This window comes from Lasiosphaeria miniovina (assembly GCF_030549165.1).
Source record: "Lasiosphaeria miniovina strain SMH2392-1A chromosome Unknown B0T26scaffold_4, whole genome shotgun sequence".
Taxonomy (NCBI): Eukaryota; Fungi; Ascomycota; class Sordariomycetes; order Sordariales; family Lasiosphaeriaceae; genus Lasiosphaeria; species Lasiosphaeria miniovina.
The window spans coordinates 2,138,037-2,160,779 of NW_026848223.1; the positions used below are offsets into that span (position 1 = coordinate 2,138,037).

General features: G+C 56.2%; 5 protein-coding genes across 5 annotated transcripts; 1 reads left to right on the top strand and 4 right to left on the bottom strand.

Moving 5' to 3' along the window:
• Positions 1-131: 131 nt before the first annotated feature.
• On the bottom strand, positions 132-2,191 carry B0T26DRAFT_775631 (uncharacterized protein). The gene is made up of 7 exons (XM_060446600.1): positions 1,730-2,191; positions 1,620-1,664; positions 1,485-1,554; positions 941-1,418; positions 794-881; positions 469-604; positions 132-407 (listed from the first exon to the last, which is right to left on the bottom strand). The coding sequence occupies exons 1-7, from the start codon at positions 2,135-2,137 to the stop codon at positions 196-198; spliced, it is 1,437 nt and encodes a 478-aa protein (XP_060296136.1). The 5' UTR covers positions 2,138-2,191; the 3' UTR covers positions 132-195.
• A 1,082-nt stretch (positions 2,192-3,273) lies between these two features.
• Positions 3,274-4,706, top strand: B0T26DRAFT_802505 (uncharacterized protein; the record flags this gene model as incomplete). Its single annotated transcript, XM_060447051.1, has 4 exons — positions 3,274-3,369; positions 3,477-4,161; positions 4,192-4,308; positions 4,370-4,706. 4 exons carry the CDS (start codon positions 3,274-3,276, stop codon positions 4,411-4,413), a joined length of 942 nt encoding a protein of 313 aa, XP_060296137.1. The 3' UTR covers positions 4,414-4,706.
• A 784-nt stretch (positions 4,707-5,490) lies between these two features.
• B0T26DRAFT_854297 (rhamnogalacturonan acetylesterase precursor) lies at positions 5,491-6,684 on the bottom strand (the record flags this gene model as incomplete). Its single annotated transcript, XM_060447674.1, has 2 exons — positions 6,213-6,684; positions 5,491-6,143 (listed from the first exon to the last, which is right to left on the bottom strand). The coding sequence occupies exons 1-2, from the start codon at positions 6,361-6,363 to the stop codon at positions 5,491-5,493; spliced, it is 804 nt and encodes a 267-aa protein (XP_060296138.1). The 5' UTR covers positions 6,364-6,684.
• An 8,670-nt stretch (positions 6,685-15,354) lies between these two features.
• On the bottom strand, positions 15,355-18,009 carry B0T26DRAFT_597822 (heterokaryon incompatibility protein-domain-containing protein; the record flags this gene model as incomplete). The annotated part of the gene is made up of 5 exons (XM_060435659.1): positions 15,355-15,857; positions 15,957-16,033; positions 16,088-16,398; positions 17,032-17,460; positions 17,644-18,009. Coding segments are annotated over 5 exons (1,686 nt in total), but the record flags the coding sequence as incomplete, so codon positions are not given.
• A 1,108-nt stretch (positions 18,010-19,117) lies between these two features.
• B0T26DRAFT_802508 (uncharacterized protein) lies at positions 19,118-21,373 on the bottom strand (the record flags this gene model as incomplete). The annotated part of the gene is made up of 4 exons (XM_060447052.1): positions 20,900-21,373; positions 20,730-20,810; positions 19,319-20,656; positions 19,118-19,252 (listed from the first exon to the last, which is right to left on the bottom strand). Exons 1-4 carry the CDS (start codon positions 21,197-21,199, stop codon positions 19,118-19,120), a joined length of 1,854 nt encoding a protein of 617 aa, XP_060296140.1. The 5' UTR covers positions 21,200-21,373.
• Between the last annotated feature and the right edge of the window lie 1,370 nt (positions 21,374-22,743).

Genomic DNA, 22,743 nt, shown 5'->3' on the forward strand with positions numbered 1-22,743 from the left:
TGGAGACTTGGAAACATTCCCTCTCAGAAGCAAATTTCCTCGTGTATTCTATCCAAGTTCCTTGGTCCTGAACTCCGTTTCACCTGCCAACAGTGACCTGCTTAATACATGACAACCAAAAAAAAGGACTGCTTCGCCCGCGGAACCCCGCCGTCAATATCCACCCAATCGGCACAGCCGTGGGAAGAAAGCCATCTACGTGTAAGAAAAACTCAACTCGGCCTTGCCGACCTCTCTCCCGCGATAGAAAATTCGGTAGACCAAGACGCCGGCCTCATCTCCCATGCGGATGTTCAAGACTAGCTCTAGTCTATACCACTTATGGCCGTTTTCATCCACCGTACTCTTCACTTTCGTTAGGTCGATGCTCTCTAGAGAGTACTTGATTGTGCCCACATGCTCAATGCCTGGATCGTGTATATTAGTCGCATTCCAATGTGAGGGGGTTTCGAAGTCAAGCCAACTCACGGTCATTCTCAATGTCCTCGGGCGCATCATCCAAGCTGCAGGAATAGAGTTCGTGCGCATCTTCTAGATCACCTCCTTCACTAACATACATCCCGAAGGTAGTGTTCGTCTCGGTGTCTGTATTGAGAATCGCTCCCTAAGGTGAATTCGAACCATTTAGCAATGTTTGAGGACGGGCGGCAGCTAGGTGGAACTTTACCTTTTCAATCTCCCAGATCATGAACCCGGTCAAGTTTTGGGTCTTGGTAAAGTGGTTCGTCCATATGCACCTCTTGTTCTCGTCAAAGTCGAAATGTATTTCTGGGTCGTACGGCTTTGAGAGCACATATCCATAATGTCGTCTGCATTTCTTCTCGTCCGAGATCGATCCCTCCACACCTCGGAGGACAGCACCGCATACAACTGCAGACCACCTGATACTATATGTCAGCAACGGGTTTTTCAATACTATCCACGTGGTGGGAAAGCATACGCGCCATGCCAAGGAGTAGTGAGCCGGATATCTCGCTCAGCGCACCATGGGCCAAGCCTATCCTTGATGTAAAGAGATGAATCAAATCCGCCGACGAGAACAATGGTTTGGATCCTCGGTTCGTTCAACCTCTTCGCTTGGTCGACTTGATCAGCCACTAGCTTGAGGATCACGTCAACCACAGGGTCAAACACGGTGTTCATGTCTTCATTGTAGAGTTTGATCTGACCCATGCCCTCATCGTAGTACTTCTCCAGGTCCGGAGTGACAACCAGGCTCCGCATGGCCAGTGCAATTCGACGCGGTCGCCTGCTTGGATTACTAATGGTGAAGTCTTGCTTAGCTAACTCAAAGTCGTCCATGAACCGGCTTCCTGGTCCAATATGTTGAGGGCCAAAAGACGTGAAGGCAGTGCCGAATCTAGCAGCGAGTAGCTTGTATAGATTTCGATCCACAAAGGTCCCGCCACACTTTCCGCCTATAGCCGAAACAAGTAAGCAAAAGTTCAAACATCAAAGGTTTAAATTGGTAGGCTGGTAATTACCTTTCCCAATGGTAATCTCACGGAGTTTGAGAGTGGGGGTCTTTCTTTTCACCTCGTATGTCGTAATATCCTTGGGCAGTCAGCAACAAGGCGACCAGCGACCAGCTGAACCCCTTGTGGAACGAGGTAACTTACAACCGTGCCTCCACCCATGTCGCTAACCATCACACCACTCTTTTCCTGTCAATCAGAAGTGTCAACACGCTGGCTCAAATCCAAACTTTTGAGCGGACGAAGTCACTTACATCAATCAGGTCCTCGATATGATGCATACTGGACTTAAGGGCAAGATGGGCAGCAGCCTCAGGCTCTGGGATCAAGAGCAGCCGATCATTGGGTTTAGAGCCAAAGCTAGCATCTAGGGCTGCTGCTTTCGTAAGAAGCTTTGCTCTCTCGCTCCAAGTGGCAGGAACCGTGAGCCAGTAGTCGACGGGGAGATTCTGCAGCTTGTCTTCGCCGATCCAGTCGATGACGGCCCTTTTGTACATGGCATGTATACCGCGGAGGTACTCTGTGATGACTTCCTTGGCAGTCCTGCCCTTGGGAAGCTTCATGAGGCCGTTTCCGGCGGCCTTGTTCAAGTCCGGGTCGTCATACTCGGTCGCCAACGCTCGGTCGTCGAGGAGCAGCTTGGTCCAGGTATATGTCTTCATGCCCGGCTCTATCTGGTAGCCTTATGCGTTTTCTTCCAGGTCAGGATTTTCGTCCTTGAAAGCAATCCACGACGGTGCCATTTTGAAATGACCGGCCTTGTGAACCGAGGAGCCTGGGTACTCCGTCCAGGCATGGATATCCTGGAAATCTGCAGCATTGGAGAGCGCGAAGCTGAGTCCTGCAAATCCATGCGTTAGCGAATGTCAATGGGGTCACTGTGGCTAGCTTGTTTTACCCGAGTAAGTGGTGCCATAGTCGATACCGACGATGAGCTTAGTTCTCTGTCTGACAGCGATTTCCACCCCGGGGTCAGCCATCGTGAATGATGGTATACAAAGCTGGTGTGGACTTGTTAGAGTCAAGGAGAGCTGCTGTGGGAGACGATGGGATCCAAGGACTTACCAATAACACCAGTGTGAAACATATGGGTACTTGTGAGTGGGCTGGCAGATTCCAATTCTTCTTAATCTTCCCTCTCATACCTAATTCCGGAAGCTAAGCGACCCAGCTGCAACACAGCCGCAAATGTTGGAAGCAGGCTGCGAGACAGCGACCACCTTGATACCAGGAAAGGGCGTGGGGGGTCTTAGTTGCATCACAGGTCTCACCGAGTAAGCCAGTAAAGATTGCAGCCATAATCACACGCACTAGCGTTGTGGTGGTCTGGTGGGACAAGACGCTATGGAAGACCGAAGAACCTAGCTGATAGAAAAGGACAGAGCAACCTGGAGCAGAGAGCTCCTCGCGCCAGACTGCAAGTCCCAGGGCGGTATTCCAACTTTGGATTGTGTAGACGTCGTTGACCCCGAGACCCGTCGTATCCCAATGGCCGAAAGCACAGAACACGGCCCTACAGAGGCCCTAGAGAATATCAACAACAAGCTCTAGTCCGGAGACACACTTGCTGCGATATTCACGACGGATCCCCAACCCACTTGCGACCAAAATCCCACTGAGCGTGACGTTTCCCGCGGCGCTTCCAGACAATCGTCTACCAAAGCCTCCGGCCTACCAAGTGTGGAGGAGGTCGAGTCCATGGGAGAACGGAATGTAATTGCGAATGAGGTAAGGCGACAAACTTTTCCCTCAAATCTTTCCCAGGCGTTCTATCTAACGTCTGGTTTTGCAGTCAGCAATGGGCCCCCGAAAAGATGGCTACTCCAAAGCCAAAACACCGTCCAGTGGAGACCGTGACAGCAGGAATGACCGCATTTCGACGAATGCCGGAATCGTAGAAAGCAAAAGCCAGGGCGGCAAAAAAGCTCGCCTGGGCGACAGGCACCGAATCCACCCGGCCCCGAAGATGAGACTGCGAGAAGCCTTCAACTCTCGAACCAGAAAATCGAGAGACTCAAAAAGGAGAAAGATGATCTGGAATATGATCTCAAGAGTCTCAAAGGCCAAATGCAGAGCGAGAAAGTTTCTGTCCTGAAGAAGGAGAAAAGGGGCCTGGAAGATCAAGTCAAGAGTCTCAAAGCCGAAATTCAGAACGTAGTGGACAAATGGCAACAGACGTACAACGCCCTGGGAAAAAAGTACATCGACGTCAGCACAGAATTGCGGAAAGCCGACAGAGATTTGGCGGAAGTCGATGCGAAGTACAGCCGATCGATAGCCAAGCACTCAAAGTTGCAGACGACAGTGGACGACTTGAAGAAAGAACTGCAGGAGGAGCGCAACCACAGCGCAGCTTTCATGAAGAACATCGAAGCTCAGGAGGAGATCGTGACCAAGGCACACTCAACGGCGATCTCGCTGCTCGCACGAGACGTGTCGAGTGACTTCCCAGACGACGAGATCAAGAAGGAAATTCGCAACTTTCTCCAGAACAGCCTTTTCGGTTGGTGTGCGGACAACAGTGCACGCCGTATTGCTGGCCCCGAAACTGCGGGACCGTTCCTAAAGCAGCGAGGACTGCTGCTCAGAAACAACGACGACCTCCCTGAGCACCTCCAGTTCGACATTCAGCACAACATGGCACCCGTGGTCCTGCTGCAGGCGGCACTGGCGCATGAGCTATTGAGTAAGATGCTGTTGGATCCATTCTTCCTAGGATCTGAGCTCGAGATGGCGACACCGCAAGCACCCGCACCCGAGCCCGCATACGCGCCTGAATCAGACCACCGACCAGCAGAGCTGAATATGGGAGGGGCATATATGGCGGCTAACCGTCACAATATAAACTCGATAGGAAACAAATCGCTTCACTCGCACATATAATCATGCTGCAGCGCTACCTGATTCATACAACACATCGCTTCACTCGCACACGTAATCATGCTGCAGCGCTACCTAATTCATACAACACATTACTTCACACACGCACACAAACCTGCTACTCTAGACCTATACTTCTTTTCCATGCCACCACTAATGCGGTGATCAAAGTGAAAAAAAAGGATTGTTTGTTTCCAAACGGGTGGTTTGCCAAAGATTCCCTGACCGTAGACGTTGCTATGAAGTTGGACATCTCACACCTTCTCTTTCAGCAGAGAACGCCGCCACGACGCGTGCTCTCTACTGCCGGTCGGTCGCCAGCCTATGTAAAAGCAAGGCCCCTCCCGGAGCGTCGTACGGTTAGATATGGAGTGACGAGAGAAAGAGAAAGAGGAAGGGGACGAACGGAGACAACGGTCGGTTTTATGGAGAATGTAGGTGGTCCGTGTACGACTGCGAATTTGGAGGGGCTCCACTGTGAGAAATTGTGGGTCGTAGCCACCTAGCCTTGGTGTTTTTAGTTCCTAAACTGGAAGTCGACTGTCAGTTGCCGTCGGCCCGAATTGGTGACTTGACGCATTTTCAGCTCCGACGATGATTGGTCCAAGATGATCCGTGAAATTGGCTCTCTCAAGCTGGCCTCGCCCTTTGGCAGCAACTGCTAACTCAGGTACCCCGATCGAGCTCAAATCTCGATTGTTGAACAAACGAGGCTACCAATTCCGAACAGCCCAGAACCAGCAAAGCAAACCCCTTCCAGCCCCGATGCTGCGCACTGCGCCAGTCGAGACAGCTAGCCTCACGACAAGGCTAAAGAGAATTCCGCAAGCAAATTGCTTTCCTAAAGGGAAACGACGAGAAGCAACAAAGCGGAAGGTTCAAGGCTGCTAGACGGGGAGCGCCAAAAGTCTTTACTAACTACCTACCTATGTGCTGTGTATAGCCAAGGTTCACCCCAATTAGCAGAAGTAAGTTGGACTCGCACAAATCAGATTCAACCGACGGGGGGTAAGCGATCCCTCTGTTCACGACCTTCAAGTTTCTGTCTGTTCAAGTGCCAATATTCGGCAGTATGACGGTATGACCGATCTAGAATACCATCCCTCCTCCTCCCCCAGCCTAGCCCAACGCTACTCTAAAACACGCTCGGAGCCGGCAGCTTGACGTACTGCTTCAGCGGCGTGGTGCCGTTGAAGTCGCCCGCGATCGCCTGCACAAACGCCTGGGCGACAAGATCAGCGCCTTCAGGGCTGGTATGCGTATGGTCCTTGGGGTAGAGGGCGTTGGTCTTGGCGTTGCCGAGCTTGAGATACAGCGCAGCAACAGCCTGGAAATGATCGACGAACGTCGCCCCAGGCGCGCCGACATCTTTAGCCGCGCGCGCGGCGTACTCGACAAACCTCGACGCGCCCGTGCCGTACTTCCCGCCCTCCCACATGTTGTTGGGCGTCTGGCTGCTGACGACGACGAGCGCGCCCTTGGCGACGAAGCGGCGCGCGGCGTCCTCGACGTAGTACGCGAAGGTATACACGGTCTCGCCCGTCTTGCCCGACTTGCACGTCGTGTCGAGCGCGGTGCCCGGGCAGTCGCTGCGGCCGTTGTCCGACGCCGAGTTGGGCGACCCGCCGTCGTTGTGCCCAAACTCGATCACCACCACGTCTCCCGCCGCCACCAGCTTTTCGATCTCGGTGAACCGCCCCTCATTCCAGTAGCTCCGCGCCGATCGCCCCGATATTGCCTTGTTCACCACGGGCACACTGACGTACTTGCCCAGGTACTCGCCCCAGCCTGTTCGTAGCAACCGTGTGTTAGAGCGGGGATTTCTCCAGTTTTGGGATGCAGCTCATCTGGACTCACCCATGAGCGGACTCGCCGTCTTGGCCATAGTGCTGTCTCCCGCGAGGTAGATTGTCGGCGACGCGCGGCGCGAGAGCTCGCCGTTCTTTGGCCTAGCCTCGACGCCCACGGCGGCAAGCGCCGCCGTGAAGATTGCTGGCTGGAAACGCATGATGGGCGTGTTTCCTGGCAAAGCTCTGTTGACGATGTTCACGGGGTGCTGTATTGGTTTTCTTCGCGTGGTCACAGCGGTTTAATCAAGCCCTTGAAGGCGAACCTGTCGTGCTGTTATAGACGACGCAACGGGACGACACGTCCGCTTTTTTGTCGCAAGGGCAGGGCATACTAGCAAAGACGATACTACCCTGTAGGTGGGAGAAGCTCCGGTATATTTAGCGGGCCTCCCGACGGAACGGGCACAGCTTGGCAATTTGCAGCCCGACTGGCGAGGCGGCTAAAAGGGGTTGGCAGAAAGGCCACAAGCTCGTTGGTGGCCTTTGGGAGCTGGGGCGGATGAATTGTTGTCTGAGCGGAGGATTCCCGGGAAAACAGCCGCTGCTTCGGGACCCGGACTCATGGCTGCCGAGGTGCTCGAGTCTAGTCAGATATAGCGTGTAAGGGTATACGTGGAATAAAAAACCCGGATCCCATTCCGTGGCTCGCTTGGCCTTGATCCAGACCCCAGTATCTAATTAGTTTCCAACGAGCCCTTGTTCATGAGTTTTGAACCGAAGAATATTGCATCGGCGGAGACTCCCAGAAGGAAGTGACGAGGACAGGGGTCCCGAGGGACCACATTGCAGTTCGCCTGCCCGCCTCTGTAAGTGTGTTTCACCTAGGAGTGGCACGCTAAAATAGGAACAAATGAATACAACTTGAACTATAGCACCTATAAAATTCCTAGTGCTAAGGATGCGGTCCGCACGACTGGCACAGGCCTGGCCGAGCTCAGCTTTCTCATGGATCTTCCGCTCCTGTCCCAAAAATCGCTCCTAGAGTATACGAAAGAAAATATCCGGACGCAACCTTTGTCATCGTCCGGGACCCGTCACACCGTAAAAATGCGGTCTCTTTAATCTTCGTTCATTTGGGAAGATCAATAAGAAGCTGAACTTGACTAGGCCTGCTTCGGTCGTTCGTACCGCATCGTTGCGGTGTGAAGGGTCCTGGACGATGTCGAAAGTTGCCTCCGGGTGTTTTCTTTCGTCTACTCTAGGAGTGACTTCCAGTCAAAATGAGCCCGCAGCCTCCTGCCCGCAGCCTCCTGCTCCTTAATAGCTTATACCCATCACCACGCACACACTGTCGCCTCAGGGTATAGCTGCCCAATCACAGCAAGGTAGCAGCCCGGCACGGCAACGACGCGCTGGATCTTCTCTGGCATAAACATGGGGTGCTCATGTTTGTGCTCATGATAGCCGATAGGGGTGTACGGCTTATCCTCCGTCATGCGGAGGGTAGTTGTGGGCACGCGAGCGTCGAGCTTTCCGCCGTTCATCGGCGTACCCTCCGCGCTCAACTAGGGCGTCGCTGGGAATAGCTGCGGGTTTGGAGCCCGCAAAGCGAGCTCCTCTGCACCAGGTTTCTGGCGTTTTCGCGCGAGCCTTCGCCCTCGCCCTGGGAAGAGGGCCGGGCGGGCCGGGTACAATGCCCCGACCTGCCCAGACCCCCCTCCCCTGCTGCAGCGCGACTTCTTCACCGCCGTCTTATCATATTGCGCCTGGATTCGTTCTGCGACACTTCTCGAGAGGACGCCATCCCGATGTGGCCGGGTGGCGGTCCTCGCCTGGAGACAACGAGGCAAGCTCAAACTGGTGTATAGATTTCCCGAGCCCTCTTTAACTGTTGGCCCCTGGGGATGTAGAATTGCTTGTTAGAATAAGTCGGACCCTTGCTCGCTTAGGCGGCGTCGGAAAAGTCGTTGGGGGGGAGTCCACAGTGTTCTCTGCGGGGGTTGGTAATCCTGGAAGCGCTCGACGGCGGCCTCGGCGGTGCGCGAGGCCAGTCAAAACCCTGCGGGCTGCCGGACCGCCGTGGCTAAGCAAAGTTTTCCCCGGTTCGCCAGTGCCTCGGTAGAGCTCTCCCTTTTTCTGGTCTCCTCTTTCTTCAACGTGTGAGACCTGCATTTCCGTCCTGGATGATGCTGGCGGGAGCAACGATGGTGGCGAGATTCATGACCACTCGCGATGATCGGCCAACGCGAAAAGCGGATCGCTGATGACGTTGGTCTAGTCGTTGCCTGGACAGAGAATTGCCGAGTAGTTTTCCCTGTATGGTGAATCGCTGCCAGAGACCCGAACTTCACGGCCAGAGGCCTGCCGCTGAGAGAGGATGGCGCAGGTGGGGTCCGCAAAGATATCAAATCTTTGCTCCCATAGTTGACCTGGTGTGTCTCTTTGTTCCCCCCATCAACACCCCCCGATTCCTGATCCCAGTCTCTCCCAGGCCAAGAAAATCAAGCCATCTCGTTCCCATCTCCGCGTCCTCTTCCGTGGCTCATCCCCGTCATTGGTGGTTCTGCCTCCTGCGCGATTCTCGCGTCCGGCGATTGTTTTGCTGTCAGAACTCGCCGCCGTCCCTGTACGGTGTCCCAAATAGCCGACCCGCACAAGGGGCAGAGGCAGGGCCGGTCTAGAATTGAATAAGCGACCGTCTCCATCTCGGTGACGGCAGCTCCACAATGGCCGATCCGCGTAAATGACGAAATAGGGGTGGTAGCCGTCGGTGCCAGGCTCTCTATCCATGATGCCCAGCACGTTGGCGGGATCTGTGGTCTCCTCGGCCGCGTCACCACGACCAGCAAGGGCGACAGTGGTACTACGGGCGCTACGCGCAGCAGCCGTAACATGTCGGCGGCGGCAGTGTCGGCTCCAAATAGCGAGCCCGCGTAAAAGAGGACGGTGGCGGGACCGAGATGAGATCTCATCATATCATGTCGGGGCGGCGGCAGCTCTGACCAAGATGCCTGAGAGGGCTGACAGTGTTCATGAGTGGCGAAGAAAGGAGGAACAATGGTTCGGGAATCGTCCCGGCCAAAAAGAAGATCGGAAAGAGACTGCCCTTCAGCAATTCATGTCAGTTAGCCCATCGTCTTCCACGCTGTTTTGTGATGGGGTATAGCAATGGAAGGGGCGATATTAGCACGAAGGTCACCGTCATGATCAGACTCTGTTGCCATCTGTGCATGAGAAGAGGTGGGATGCCGAGCAACGCCGGGTCAAGGTATAAAGGGATGGCAAGGGGTCTTACAAATCGGCTCACGACGCCAGGTGGCCGGGGATCTTCTCTTCAGCGGCGGCGGGCTATGCAATAGCCTGTTAGATTAGAGATATCGATTTCGGACAAGAGCAAAGGCATGAAATCAAACAGAAATGGCCTGGCTATGCCGTGGCGACAAGCTTACAGGGTCTATGCTGCCAAAAGGAGACTGGTTAGGCATTGGAGTCTCCCAAACTGCCTGCAGCAGCTCTACGAACAGCGCTCATAGCATGGGGTTCTCTTACTAGTGTGCTGGGGAGAAGAGGAGAGAAGGAATTGAGATTTTTCCTATCTCGACGGCAGAGGGGACACTTGATGACTATCGTGACTGAACGTGACCAGAGAAATACTGACAGAAATGGCGCCCGCGACGCTTGTTCTCCTCTCCTGGAGGCTTTGCCTCTGGTTTCGGCCTCGAAGCGAAGCAGGTCAGCACCACCCGGAGAATCAATTTGCTGGCGCTCCCGGGAAATTGGTAGAAAACGACTAGTACGGCCATGACGAGGGATGATAGCGGATTCATGATGTGAGGCATGTGTGTGTTGATGTGATTGTGGATATTGGGCGGAATTCGAAGGAAGATGTGTTCGATTTCGGAAGTGCGCGTGCCGAAAATTTGTGGGTAGAATTTGAGGGTAAAAGGCACGGGGGACCAAGTTGAATCGAAGCTGCCCAGGCTGGAAAACTGGGAGCTAGGTCGAGCCGCCAAAGTCAGGCATGGAAGACCCGGTGGGCCACAACCTGAGGCGTGAAGCCCATGGGAGCGGAAACGGAGACCAACACACAACATTAGAGAACCTCTCAATATTTCAAAGATCTCTGCACAAACCAAAGCGTAATTACCTAATTTGCTGAAATGGAAAGACGGGTTTCTGATTACGAACCTGGTACCTTCGTACCTTGGTCAGTACCATGATAGCAGAACGAAGCCCAGTATAGACCTAGAAGCTGATGCGGGTTACACAGCGCCCTGAAGCTCGTAATACCAGCAAGGCTATTTCGTTATATTTTGCGGTATGGTGGAAGCTCACCGCCTGGTGTATTTGGGCAACGTTTCCTGCTCGTGGATGGAACTGCCACTTCAACCCAACTCCTCTGCTCCTGTGATGTTCAGATCCAGGCCAGTGAAATCACCATCATTACTTCAGGGAGCAGCATGGTACATCAACCTTAACTAAAACGGGGTTTTGATGTAGGGGGTGCGTTACTGTAGACACGACTATTGCAGTAAGACTGTCTGGTATATGTTTAACGGCCGCCCGTACATGAGAGATAAAACGGTCCTTTGAAAAAGATTTGCTAGCTACAACCGCCATCGTCGCGATAAATGCTACCGAGATTGAAGTAGAAGTCTAGGCTGCCTGAATTTTGGGCAAAGCCATCTTTACCCGGCCTGGCAACGCCGATAACGGTAACTACCATCACAGTCCGTCATGCCGTGGATCGTGGATGGAGTTTGCGACCTACGATTAGTATCACTGCAGCTGCTTTGTTCAGTATATAACATTGCTGCCTCTGTGAATACCTGCCCATGTTCCTCACACACCGCATTACTGCTCGCGCTAAGGAAAGTCGACCGGGCGATTTCCTAATAAACGACATTGACTTCACTCTCCTGCGGCATGTTCCCATGTGCCTTCTAATTCTGCTCAACCTACTTGTGGGCGTGGTCATGCGACCGGTGCCAGAGCTAGGACGGCTAGGTGCCGGTCCCTGTGAGGCGCAGACGGGAGATTTCAATTTTCGAGCACCACCGTTTTTAATAGCATCCAATCTTGCATCAAAATAGCGTAGTCCACTGGGCGTCTTTGATTTGAAAAGCCTGCGTGATCGTAGCATTGTAAGAGAAGCGAAAGGCAGGCAAGGCCCGCGGGGACAGCCTGATTATTTCCTCCCTTCAACTAGCTTCTGGCCGAGCTGTTTGCAGACAAAGGACCCAGCAGCTTGGCATGTCTGTTTCGTCTCTTCCTTCGTTGCCTGGGTTTCCCTTCGCCGTCGTTCCTAGGTCAACTTGCCCTAGCGCGGGGGAGCTGCCCTTTTTCCTTCGACAGCCCATTTTATTATTCTTTTTAGCCCCCGCTTCCTCCTGGTCTTCCACATCCGCCCTTTGGCATTCCTTACCAACACCACTCTCTTCACCCGGGATTGTCTCCATTTCCGATTCTGCCTCATTGGTGGTTCTACCTTCTGCGTGATTCTCGCGCTCGGCGCTACTTCTGCTGTCAGACTCTATATATCTCTCTACCCCTCCGTCGCTGTTGGCCACATCGTCTTTCTTGGTCTTCGGTCGGTCATCTCCATCTCCACCCACGTCTCTGCAGACGAGGGCGCTGTTGGCCGGGTCCGACAGGACAGCGAGCATATCCTCTCCCTGCACTACACCCCACCCGAACTTCACCTACCTACATCCGGGTTATTACCTCTTCTCGGTCGTCGGCTTCTAGGGTGGTTACCCCACTTGTATCCCAATACCCAGGCTTGAGACCCTTGCCTCGTCTTGGTAGACATCCGCACTCTCTCCACGGGCGCTCGAGCAGCAACAGAAGTCACCGCGCTCAGCACCACCAAGCATCATTGCCACCGAACATTGGCAAATAATCATTGTGCGTAAGGCCTCGTCTCTGATTTGTTCCACCTTGCACGCACCTAACAACAAATCTCCAGCTCTGCCCCCCGCTATCTTCACCCCATCGCTGCTTCCCTACGGTCCACCATGGTCAACAAGAACAAGCAGGGCAAACACAAGAAGCCCAAGCAGCGCAGGGTCCCTAGAGTGAGGGTCCGCAATGATCCCGCCCTTGCCGAAGCCCAAGGTGCCATTCTGAACAACCCTTCCCTGGCATGTCGACACTCCAGCGGCTTCACGACGTGCGGTTCGTCGATCAACTGATAGCGGAGCACAATCGCACCACTACCGAAGCAGAACGCGACGCGGAAATGGCAAACTTTACGGCAATCCTCGACCGCATCTCTCTCGGCGAGGCGGTCTATATTGATCAGGACTTGCGGCCTGTCGAAAACCCCGGCCTCTATATCTCGGGCCCGGCTGGCAGTGCCATGGCCGGCAGCAGTCCCTCGCAGCTCGAGGGCGATGGGCAAGAGCGCGACCCCAGGGTCAAGCACATCTTCCGCCTCGACAGGGAGAACATGAGGATGATTTTCGCCCTGGTCAGCGGGTTACCCCAACCACAACCGTGATAGACGACGGATCGTGGGGAGAACAGAAAAAGAAAACAACAAAATGTGGCCCGGGCTGCGAATGCGGCTGAGGCATTGTTCCCGGTCTGGCCGGCCCTATTTCACGAGATTCCGCACGTGCGGCCCGCGCATGACTTTTTCGCGGGCCCGGCTTCGGGCATGGGCGCCTCCTCGCTGTCGAGGACATGGGAAACCATGTCCACGATACACCATGGGGTGGTGGCCATGTCCGCGACACTCCATGGGGTCCGGACTGGTGGCCATATGCGCGACAGTGGGGTGGCGACCATGTCCACGATAGTGGGGTGGCGGCGCCGGCGGGACGTGGAAGGGATGGAATGATGCTTGGGGATTGAGTTTGGTGATTGGTGGTATTTGGGGATTGATGTTTGGGGGTTAATGCTTGGAGATTGATGTTTGGGGATTGAGACTTTTTGGTGTGGGAGGAGACAAGCCATTTGCTTGTTGTATCTAGATGTATTACAAGTCTTTCTATTCTCGTCATTGTTCCCTCTCCCGTGCTACATGATCTTGACTCTCACGGCCCCAGTGACACACTTGCTTCACTTCTTTTGCTCGGTGCCTGACTCAGACCAAACCCCCTTAATTAGGGCTTCACGTCATACTAGTCTTGTTGGTGTCCTGATCAGAGTGTCCTAGTTCATGCTACTCATCTAATTAATTACTAACAAACCAAAAGAAAGAGGGCGTCTCCGGCTACTGTAAAATCGTCCCCATCCACTGGAGGTACATAGGCCCCTAAGTATTACAACTCACCGCCCAGGAAAATACCACATTTTACAGCTAAAATTACCACATTCGCCGGCTGCCTCGCCCTAAGCGCTGGCATCGCAATTGTACCGCCATTGCACCTCGCCGCCGTCGCCAACGTCAACAACTTCCAAATACGGTAATTGAACCTCCCGACCGTAGATTCGCTCAAATCGTTCAAATCTGCAATAAAAAGCGAAGCTGACTTAGTTGAATTCGCTTATATAACGAAGCCAAAAATGCAATAAAAAACTGCTTACCTGCTTATAACTACTCTTAACTGCTCATAACTGACTGCCCTACTAATCCATGCCTTCCAATACCCGGGTAGTAGGTCGCGGAACCCTTCCACTATGTGTAGGCTTTGCAATACGACCTTCAGCCACTGCAGAGGCTACAGGGCCACGTGAAGCTCGTGATGTTGTGCCGCCCCGGCGGCCACCGTGTTGTGTGCCTTGGTGTTGTGAAGCTCGTGATGCTGTGCCGCCCCGGCTACCGCGCTATGTGCCCCCGGGTTCCTGTGCCCCGGCTACCCTGAGCTGTATTAAGATTGTTAACAGTACGGTGACGAGGTTCCACAGATTGGCTGAGCTCATCAACGCCGTCGTCGTCGTCTTCGTCGATATCGTGCCCTCGTCAAGGGTAACGCTCTCCCACTATGAGGCATGCTGGCGAATAGAAAGCATAAGCCCGGACTGCCTACTCGGCTACCCGGCCGGCTGTGTGGCTCTCGGCTGTGTAGTCGGGACCCTCGGTATGTTCGGCTCGGCGGCGAAGGCATTCGAGTTGCGCGGCCTGCCCCAAAGGTTTCCGACTCCATCAAACTCTTGGTACTGCAAGTAATTGTCTCGGTCAAGTTAGGATCTATCCAGGTACTAATATGGATGAAAATCGATCTTTTGAAGCTTCAAAGTACCTTCTCGGTAACGCTGAAGGAGATCATGAACGCAAGGAATGCCACACTGCGCCCGGAACCGACCGGTGCAGGGCTTCAGGGGCCAGGCGCGGTCCTCGAGAGCAGATTCCATCTTTTCGTATTAACTTATAACACGATCGAGGGCATCTTAACACACGTTATAGCGAGCATCGCCAAGCCACTATCGACCTAGGTGGTCGAAGTGAATACGCTCTTTTTACTTCGTAGTCAACTTATCGTAGGCTTCCTTCATACCCTCCCCCATATCAAGTAACTATTATACGGTCTGGAAGGTATTACTATTACCGGTAATAATAAAAGACTTGAGAAGCTTATTGACTGACTTAATTGGTGATGTGGTGCGTTGACTGAAGCTGAGGACGTTGTCGGTGTAGCAAGTTGCCCACTCTTCAACAAGTAGCATATAGGTTCGTCACTAGGCGCATCGCTGGGAATCGGCGGAATCGCTCGAATCGCTGAAGTCTTCAAGATCGGGCATTTCTGAAGCTAAGTTGGCACAGCCGCGATGATAAACAATGAAGGAAATGAAGCCTTACTGATGCATCGATTGATTGAAGTTGTTGGCGATGATTTTGGTGGTGGTTTGGTTGACAAGGAAGGCTGCAGTGGAATACGAAGGTTGCAGTGGAATACGAAGGTTGCAGTGGAATACAAAGGTTGCAGCGGAATTAGGTTGCGTTCTGGTAAAAGTGGTAAATTACGTAGCGGCAGAATTTTGGATGTACCAATATTTATAGGGGTAGGGTTATGTATTGAGGAATACGGCGGATGACGATTTTACAGCAGCCGGAGACGCCCCCAAAAGAAAACAGGATAACAGTTAGTTATCAGATGTCCGATACCACTGTAAATGCTAATTAGTTATCAGATGTCCGATACCACTGTAAATGCTAATTACCTCCCTATGTCATGCTACGCTACGTTACCATGCTATGCCTAACCAACCCTCTGTCTTCAAGCTCAAACAAGATAAAACACCCTCATCCTCTCCTTCCCCCCCTCGCCCGCCACACTCACAGCCTCGCCGCCCATAATCCCATACACAAACGCCTCTCCCACCAGCTTATGCCTTTTCTCCCCACTAACACCCCCACCCTCACAGCCGCCAGCAAAATCAACCTCACGCAAGAGAAACACCGTCCTCCCCCCGCGCAACACACAAACCCTGTCACCAACAGCTGCATTCCACGGCGCAAGCCCGATAAACCCCCGCCTTGTGACCAACAGCCGCCGGTGCGCGCACGCTGCCCGAATCCGCGCCAGGTATGTGGCGTAGACATTCTCAGACCCAGCCGTGTCGAACCCTGGCTCGATGCGCCGCAGCTCGGCGTGCAGGTCCCAGTGCAGGTGCGTGTTGTCGACGTTCATGCCCGCGAGCTGCCACACATTTAGGTGCGCGAGGGCGTCGGTTGGATGCGGCTTTGAGGATTGGTCAGGGGAGGAGCGGAGGGAGGGGGGTCGTTGATTCGCCCACGACTTGGCCTGTGTGCGGTCCGCAAAGGCTTCCATGTACACGCGGCCGACGCCGGTGTCGCGCGGGGGTAGGATCTGTGTCTGCGGGTGGTGTGTCTGCGGGTGGTGTGGAGAGGTAGTAGGCTCACCGGCGCAGTCGGCGATCTGCGTACGCCAGAACGCTTCGGCGCGGGATTCTGGGGTTGTGTATGGGCACGCATAATCGCTGTCGGTGTCGTCTTTTTCGTCACTGTTGTCCTCGTCAAGGGGGGTAAAAGACATATCGAGCGCCAGCGCCTCCCACGCGGCCAGCTCGGGCGCGCCGCGCCTCGTGAGCGCCGGGCTGCTGCTTGCGTCTGGGTGCCACGGCGGTGACAGCGCCGTGACCGTGTCGAACAGCAGCCCGTCGACGGCGAGCACATCGGCGTCGGCGTCGGCGTCGGTGCGGTACGAGACGGCGGCGCCGCTTCCCTCCATCATCTCCATAGCGCCGCAGGCCGCGTACCTCGGCAGCGCGTCGGCGGCCCAGCCCAGCAGCGGCTGCGCGTCGCGGTGCGTGTGCGCGTGCCAGTTGGGCACCCATGACGGCAGCTGCGCGAGGGTGTGCGCGTCGGCATCCGCGTCGGCGGCGGCGGCGGCGGCGGCGGCGGCGGCGGCGGCGGCGGCGGCAGCGGCAGCGGCTGGTGTTGCATGGGACAGCTGCGGGCACGGTGGGAGCGGTCGCGGCTTCGGCTCGTAGCGGACGTGGGCGCGGCCGAGGTTGTCCCAGGTCTTGGCCCAGCCGGGCGGCAGCTCGCGCTGGCGGGCGGGGTGCTGGGCGAGCGGCAGCGGCAGCGGCAGCGGCAGCGGCAGGCGGCGGCCGCCGTCGAGCGGGCTCGCGTCATGCAGCGTGCCCGTGTTGTGGTCGTAGTAGCGCGCCGTCGCGCCGCCCTTGACGGCGGCCTTGAGGCCCTTCCACGACGCCCAGATGGATCTGCCCTCGGCGGCGTTCTGGAGGGGGATGCGCTCCCACCCCGGCGGCAGCCGCGCCCAGGCCCGCCGCGGCTTGGTGCCGGGGCCGTCGCTGACCAGCGCGCCAACGTCGTGGTACTTGGCCTGGTCGAGCAGGCTGAAGGCGTATGCCGGAGGTGCGGGCACGTCGATGCCGCGCCACTCGCGCACGCAGTTGAGCATGTCGAGCGACCGGGTGGCGTTGATGACGCTCAGTGTCGAGTGGACGAAGACGTCGTGCGTCGAGCTGGTGTAGTCTGGCCGGATGCCGAGCTGTCGGCCGCCGGCGGTGGCGAGCCCCAGGCAGGCGAAGACGCGGTCCCGCGGGTTGGTGCACTGCAGGTGGCGGAGCTGGAACAGCAGGTCGTAGATGCTGAGGTGGAAGGTGCCCGTGGCCCAGAGGCTGCGCAGCCGCGACATGAGCTGGAAGTTCTCGTCCTGGATCGAGCACAGCTCCGGGTTGAGAAGCGTGCCGAACACCTCGGTGGCGCCCGAGGCGTTTGCCACGCCGGTGAGGGCGTTCAGGCCCTTGCGCTCCCGAGCCAGAGAGCGCTCGATATTGGCCCACGTGAAGGTGTCCGACCCGACCATGAAGATGACGGCGCTACCGACGACGACTTCCTGCACGACCCAGATGCGCGTCCACCACGGGCGGGTCAGCAGCTCGCGCATGTCGCCCATGTTGATCTCGTGGTCGAGCTGGCCGGACCAGCCCCAGGCGACGCCGTTGGTGGGGCTGCGCAGCGGGTGGCTGGGCCCGGACAGGTCCGTCATGTACGTGTTGGCGACCGACTTGCCCGTCGTGGCCAGGACGCCGAGGCCGACGGGGTCGTGCAGGTCGTTGACGGCGATGGCGGTGCCGTCGGCCGGCTCGCCCAGCCACACGCACACCTGGGCCGCCTGCTCGTAGATGCTGCGCATCAGCCCCAGCTGGCCCTCCTTTTCGCGCGCGTCGGCCTGGTCGATGCAGATGGCGTCGACCCACATGGTGCGCCGGCCCGTCGTGCGCCTGAGCCGCCGCAGCGCCGCCGCCGCATTCTCCTGGACGGGCACCAGCCGCCCGTTGAGCTGCATCTCGCTCAGTACCCCTGGCGCGCCCCACGTGTACGAGAGGGCTTCGAAGGCCGGACTGTCGGACAGGCGGGCGTGCTGCAGCGAGCAGACAAGCACGTCGCCGAGCGCGGGCGCCGGCTCAATCTGCAGCAGCCGGAACTCTCCACGCCCCGCGTCGAGGCTCGAATACAGCGGTAGCGCCATCAGTCACCAATTTGTCCGTTCGTGAATGCAACCGAAGAGATAACGCGAGCAGCCCGAGTTTTAGCATTGTGATGGAGGAGTCAGACGCTGTTTTTTTCTCCATGGCAGCCTAGCAGGGGCCGTCTCGCTAAAGCATCCCGACTGGGGGTATGGAAACGAAGCTAAGGGAGGCTATTCAGTAATCGACCAATTACGGAGGGGAGTGGAGGCAGATCTCTCCTCTCAGGCCTGTCCAAGTAATCGGCAAGTCTAGCCGGGGTTACACAAGCAACGACGTCTTCAACTTCTTGTCCTATCTTCTCCATGAACTTCTTGTCCTGTCTTCTCCGTGATTCATCCAAATCGATTAGGTACCAAAGTATGCTTCAAGCTTTGAGGCGGACTCGGGTAGAAGCCCGAAGTAACTTTCAGTTGGGAATTTTGCAAGGTCTCCGGCCGATGAGGTAATTCGATGGTACCACCAGGCCAGACAACAGCAGAGTAACCTCGCCGTCCCTTTCACCGCTCAAATGCATGTGTGAGACTAGAGGCAAACCCAGCCAAGGCCCAAGGCCCAAGGCTCGAGCTTCATGAGAAGATCAGACAGCCACCGCACAAAGACACAATCGTTTATTGTACAGGTAACAAGGTGGGGGAAATAGCGCCGGCTCAATCATTGTCTAATTAGTTCTCGTCTCTCCTGCCTCCTCGGCTATATGCGTCCTCGAGCTTGTTCGCCTCCTGTCTGAGTATTATTACATTAGATCTGATCACGCCTAGCTAGATCTGATCACGCCTAGTTAGATCTGATCGCGCCTTTCTTATCGCATCGCAAGCCGCTCGTACAAGGCCAGTAGGCAGGTGGTAGATACAGTGGCATGGCAGACTATCTATATCCCCCCTTTTGATCCCCTTTTAATTCAAACTCCAGTCCAGGTCTCCCGCTCCTCCCCAAAAAATATCCAGATCCCCGTGGCCTGTCTCGGCTGTGTCCCTGTCCCTGTCCTTGTCCTAGTTTATTGCCTCGATTTGTCCGGAACCGAGGAGACCTCTGCAGGCCCTGATTTTCTTTTTTGCTCGTCTACTACTCCTCCTTGCTGTCGCCACCGTCGGCGCAGGCCGGGGCGGGCTGCACGTTCTGGCACGGCACGCCCTGGGCCTCGGCGCGTCGGGCCACCCGCGTCATGGTGACGGGCTGGCGGGCCTCGACTATGGCAGGCTGCAGTTTCCGGGCGCTGTTAGTTTCCGGGCTTGGTAGAGAGGAAATGGGGGCGGCAGAACTCACCTGGGTCGCGCGGGGGAAGATGGTGCTAGTCGACCTCTCAGTCTCGACCACCGTCCGTCTGCTGGTGAAAGTGACGACGGTGGGCCGTCTAGTGCTAGTCGTGCGCACCGTGGTGGTGGCACGAACCGTGGTCTGAGCAGCAGTGGTACGGCGTGTCGTAACCAGAGTTGTGCTGTGAGTCGACGTGGGAGTCACGGTGGTGCGGTGAGTCGATGTGACAGTAGTCCGGCGGGTCGAGGTGGGAGTTACGGTGGTGTGGCTAGTCGACGTGAGGGTTGCGGTGGTGCGGCGAGTCGACGTGAGAGTTGCGGTGGTGCGGCGAGTCGACGTGGGAGTCACGGTGGTGCGGTGGGTCGACGTGACAGTCGTTCGGTGGGTCGAGGTGGGAGTTACGGTGGTGTGGCTAGTCGACGTGAGGGTTGCGGTGGTGCGGCGAGTCGATGTGAGAGTTGCGGTGGTGCGGCGAGTCGATGTGGGAGTTGCGGTGGTGCGGCGAGTCGACGTGACAGTAGTCCGGCGAGTCGAGGTAGTCAACGTTGGGCGCGTGGTGACTCTGGTGGTATTACCAGTCGTCCTGGTCGTGGTGCGGGTAACGGGCGTGGGGCAGATGGTGATGACGGACGAGCCAATGGTCACAGTGGTGTCGAAGACGGACGTCGACACGACTGTGACGGTGGTCCGGCCGGGAAGGGTAATGGTGGTCGGGGTGCCGATGGTGGCGGTAGAGACGATCTTGGTGGTGATGGGCACCTCAGTGACCTCGATCGTTTCCGTCTCCTCAATGGTCCGGGTGCTGACCGGGCCCGAGATTGTGACGGTAGTGGGCTTGTCAATCGTGACAGTGGTCTGCGGGAGCGTGACCGTGGTAGCCTGGCTGACCGTGATCCTGGTGCGCGGGACTGTGACCGTGGTAGGCCTGTCGAGGGTCACGGTGGTTCCCGGCAGGGTAAGCGTGGTTGGCTCGTCGACGGTGATGGTGTAGCCCTTGGTGACAGTAAAGCCGGGGCCCGGAACAGTGACGATGGTTGGCCTGTCGGTGACCGTCTTGGTAGTGCCCGGCAGCGAGATGGTAGTCGGCTCGTCAACCGTGACGGTGGTGCCGCGAGTTCTGCTGGTGGTGGTGAAAGGGCGCCGCGAGGTGGTGGTGGTGGTAAAGGGGCGCCGCGATGTGGTGACGGTGGTGACGGTGGTGCCTCTGGTAACAGTGGCGGTGCGCGTGGCAGTGAGCGTAGCTTCGCAGCTCCTGTGGTACTCTTCGTCCCAGACCCATCCGTAGCCGTCGCGCATAGTGATGGTAGAATTTCCACGCAACTCGCCCGTGTTGGTAGCATACGAAGCCTGGCAGGTTTGGAACCAGTAAGAGACCGGGACCGCTAGCAGCAATTAAGCGACACTTGGACCCAGTACTTACATCGTATTCGCGGGTATACATGGCGCAGTACAAGCCCTGGGGTCTCTCGTCCTCGTACAGTTCATAGGCAACAAAGAAGCGCTGCGACAAGTTCGGGTTAGTACTCTCCCGTCTCATGTCTCGAAGGAATTGGGAGGAAAGCAAAGAGGGCAAGATGCAAGACGGCGTACGCAGGTCATGTAGCTTCCGTCGAGAGCAGGGTGATTGCGGTTGTAGCGCGTGGTGCTGGTGCACGAGGCGGCGCAGAGGTCGGGGATGAAGCTCTCGGGGAAGAACTTCTGGCCGATGTACGTCTCGCGGCCAAACTCATCGAGGGGCGCGTTGATGGTGGCGTTGCCGAAGGGGATGGGGCCATGGTAGCCATCGATGTGCGTCTGGGCGACGACCTGGGCTTGCTTGGCTCCGGCGACAGTCGAGGGCAGCGAGAGGGACAAGCCCGCAGCGAGCAGCGCCGATAGCGATCCCTTCATATTGGTCAGTTGAGGAATTAGACCCAGTTGGACCGAAAAAAAAGGGGGGGGCTGATCCGAAAAGGCAGAGCAGAAGAGGACAAAAGCAGGGCAACGAAGAGACGACAGGGACGGCTGGGACGGCTGGGATTCGGACTCGACTCGACTCGACTCGACTCGACTCGACTCGACTCGGATCCGGACTGGAGGTGAGGATTCTGGGTCTATCGGGGAAAGGAGAGCTGGACAAAAGCTCGATGCAGGAGGCAAAATATATAGACAAATGTCGGTCATGCCGATCTGCTCTGCTTGGTCGGCAATGGCAGACCTGCTGGGCTGCCGGGCCCGCCATTTGCAGCCATTTGCAACCATTTGCAGCCATATCTGCACGCCAAAAGCTTGGAGTTGGCAGTCTTGGTTGTCTGCATCGTTCGACTGCCAATCCACTTCCCGGCCAAAGGTTTGGTACCTGGGCCTAGTGCTGGCCAGCTCCCGCTTGGCGCGCAGGTTTTAGAGTTTGGCACTCCCGGGAAGGCACTGAGGTTGGGACGAGGTTCCTGCCAAATTTGTCTCACCCGTCGCTCGTCTGCCCGTTCTATTAATCATCACAGAATCCCATGCCAATCTCAACGCTTCCCCAGACACTAATTCGGCAGAAAGCTACGACAGAAGGGCTCGGCCCCCTAGACCATCCCAATTTTCCAAACCCTTACATAACAAACCTAATAAGGTAAACGAGGTACATTGCCCAAGCAGCAAGCCCACTGGGCTGTAATACATCAATCCCGGTCGGCACCACAAGAGACTAGCAGCTATGTGGACGTCAGCACGAATTTAAGCGAAGCCAATGTAGCAAGATCAGTTCAACGCAAACTAGAACGCCTTCTACCAGTGCCAAAGCCAGACACCCAAATCTATGCTGCCTTATTACTGCACACGTAATCTGCCATTTGCCGCTGTCAAACCCCAGACTTCCAGCTTCAAAGCCCGCCCTCAGATACCCCCTCAAGCAGCAAACACCACTGTTATGGAGAACCGACCAGGGTGCTATGGTAAATGACGAACCAGGTGGGAAGCTCCAAGGTTCGAGGCTGCAGAAGTCAGTCCTGGACGGGGTATTAGGGGTCCTGTAGGCAAGGGAGCATCCGCAACTCTGTTCTTTGTGAAACGCCCTGATCCTTGTGACAGCTCTGCTCTCGGCAGCCGACTGGTTGGTGTATATTAAGCAGTGCTCCCGACAATGTGAATGGGGCCATGGGCTGACCTGCGACGCCCCTCACCACTCATGACGGCGGAAGTTGCCGCCCAGCAATCCGTATTTCCCGGTCGACAGACGCCGAAGCTCGGTAAGGGGATCGATAAGGTTAAGGTCGGCTGTCGACAAGAGGATGCTATTGCCAGCGGTGGGCCGGCAGGGCTTCGGAACTTGGAAGCTAAAAGCATGGAGACGAGGCGGGACTTAAGCTGGGAAATGACCTTGGGTACCTCGGCACCGCTCATGACAAGCACGGATTCAAGACTGCAAGCTCCCAAGCCTCAATCTGCATCTTGATACGTCAAGGTGC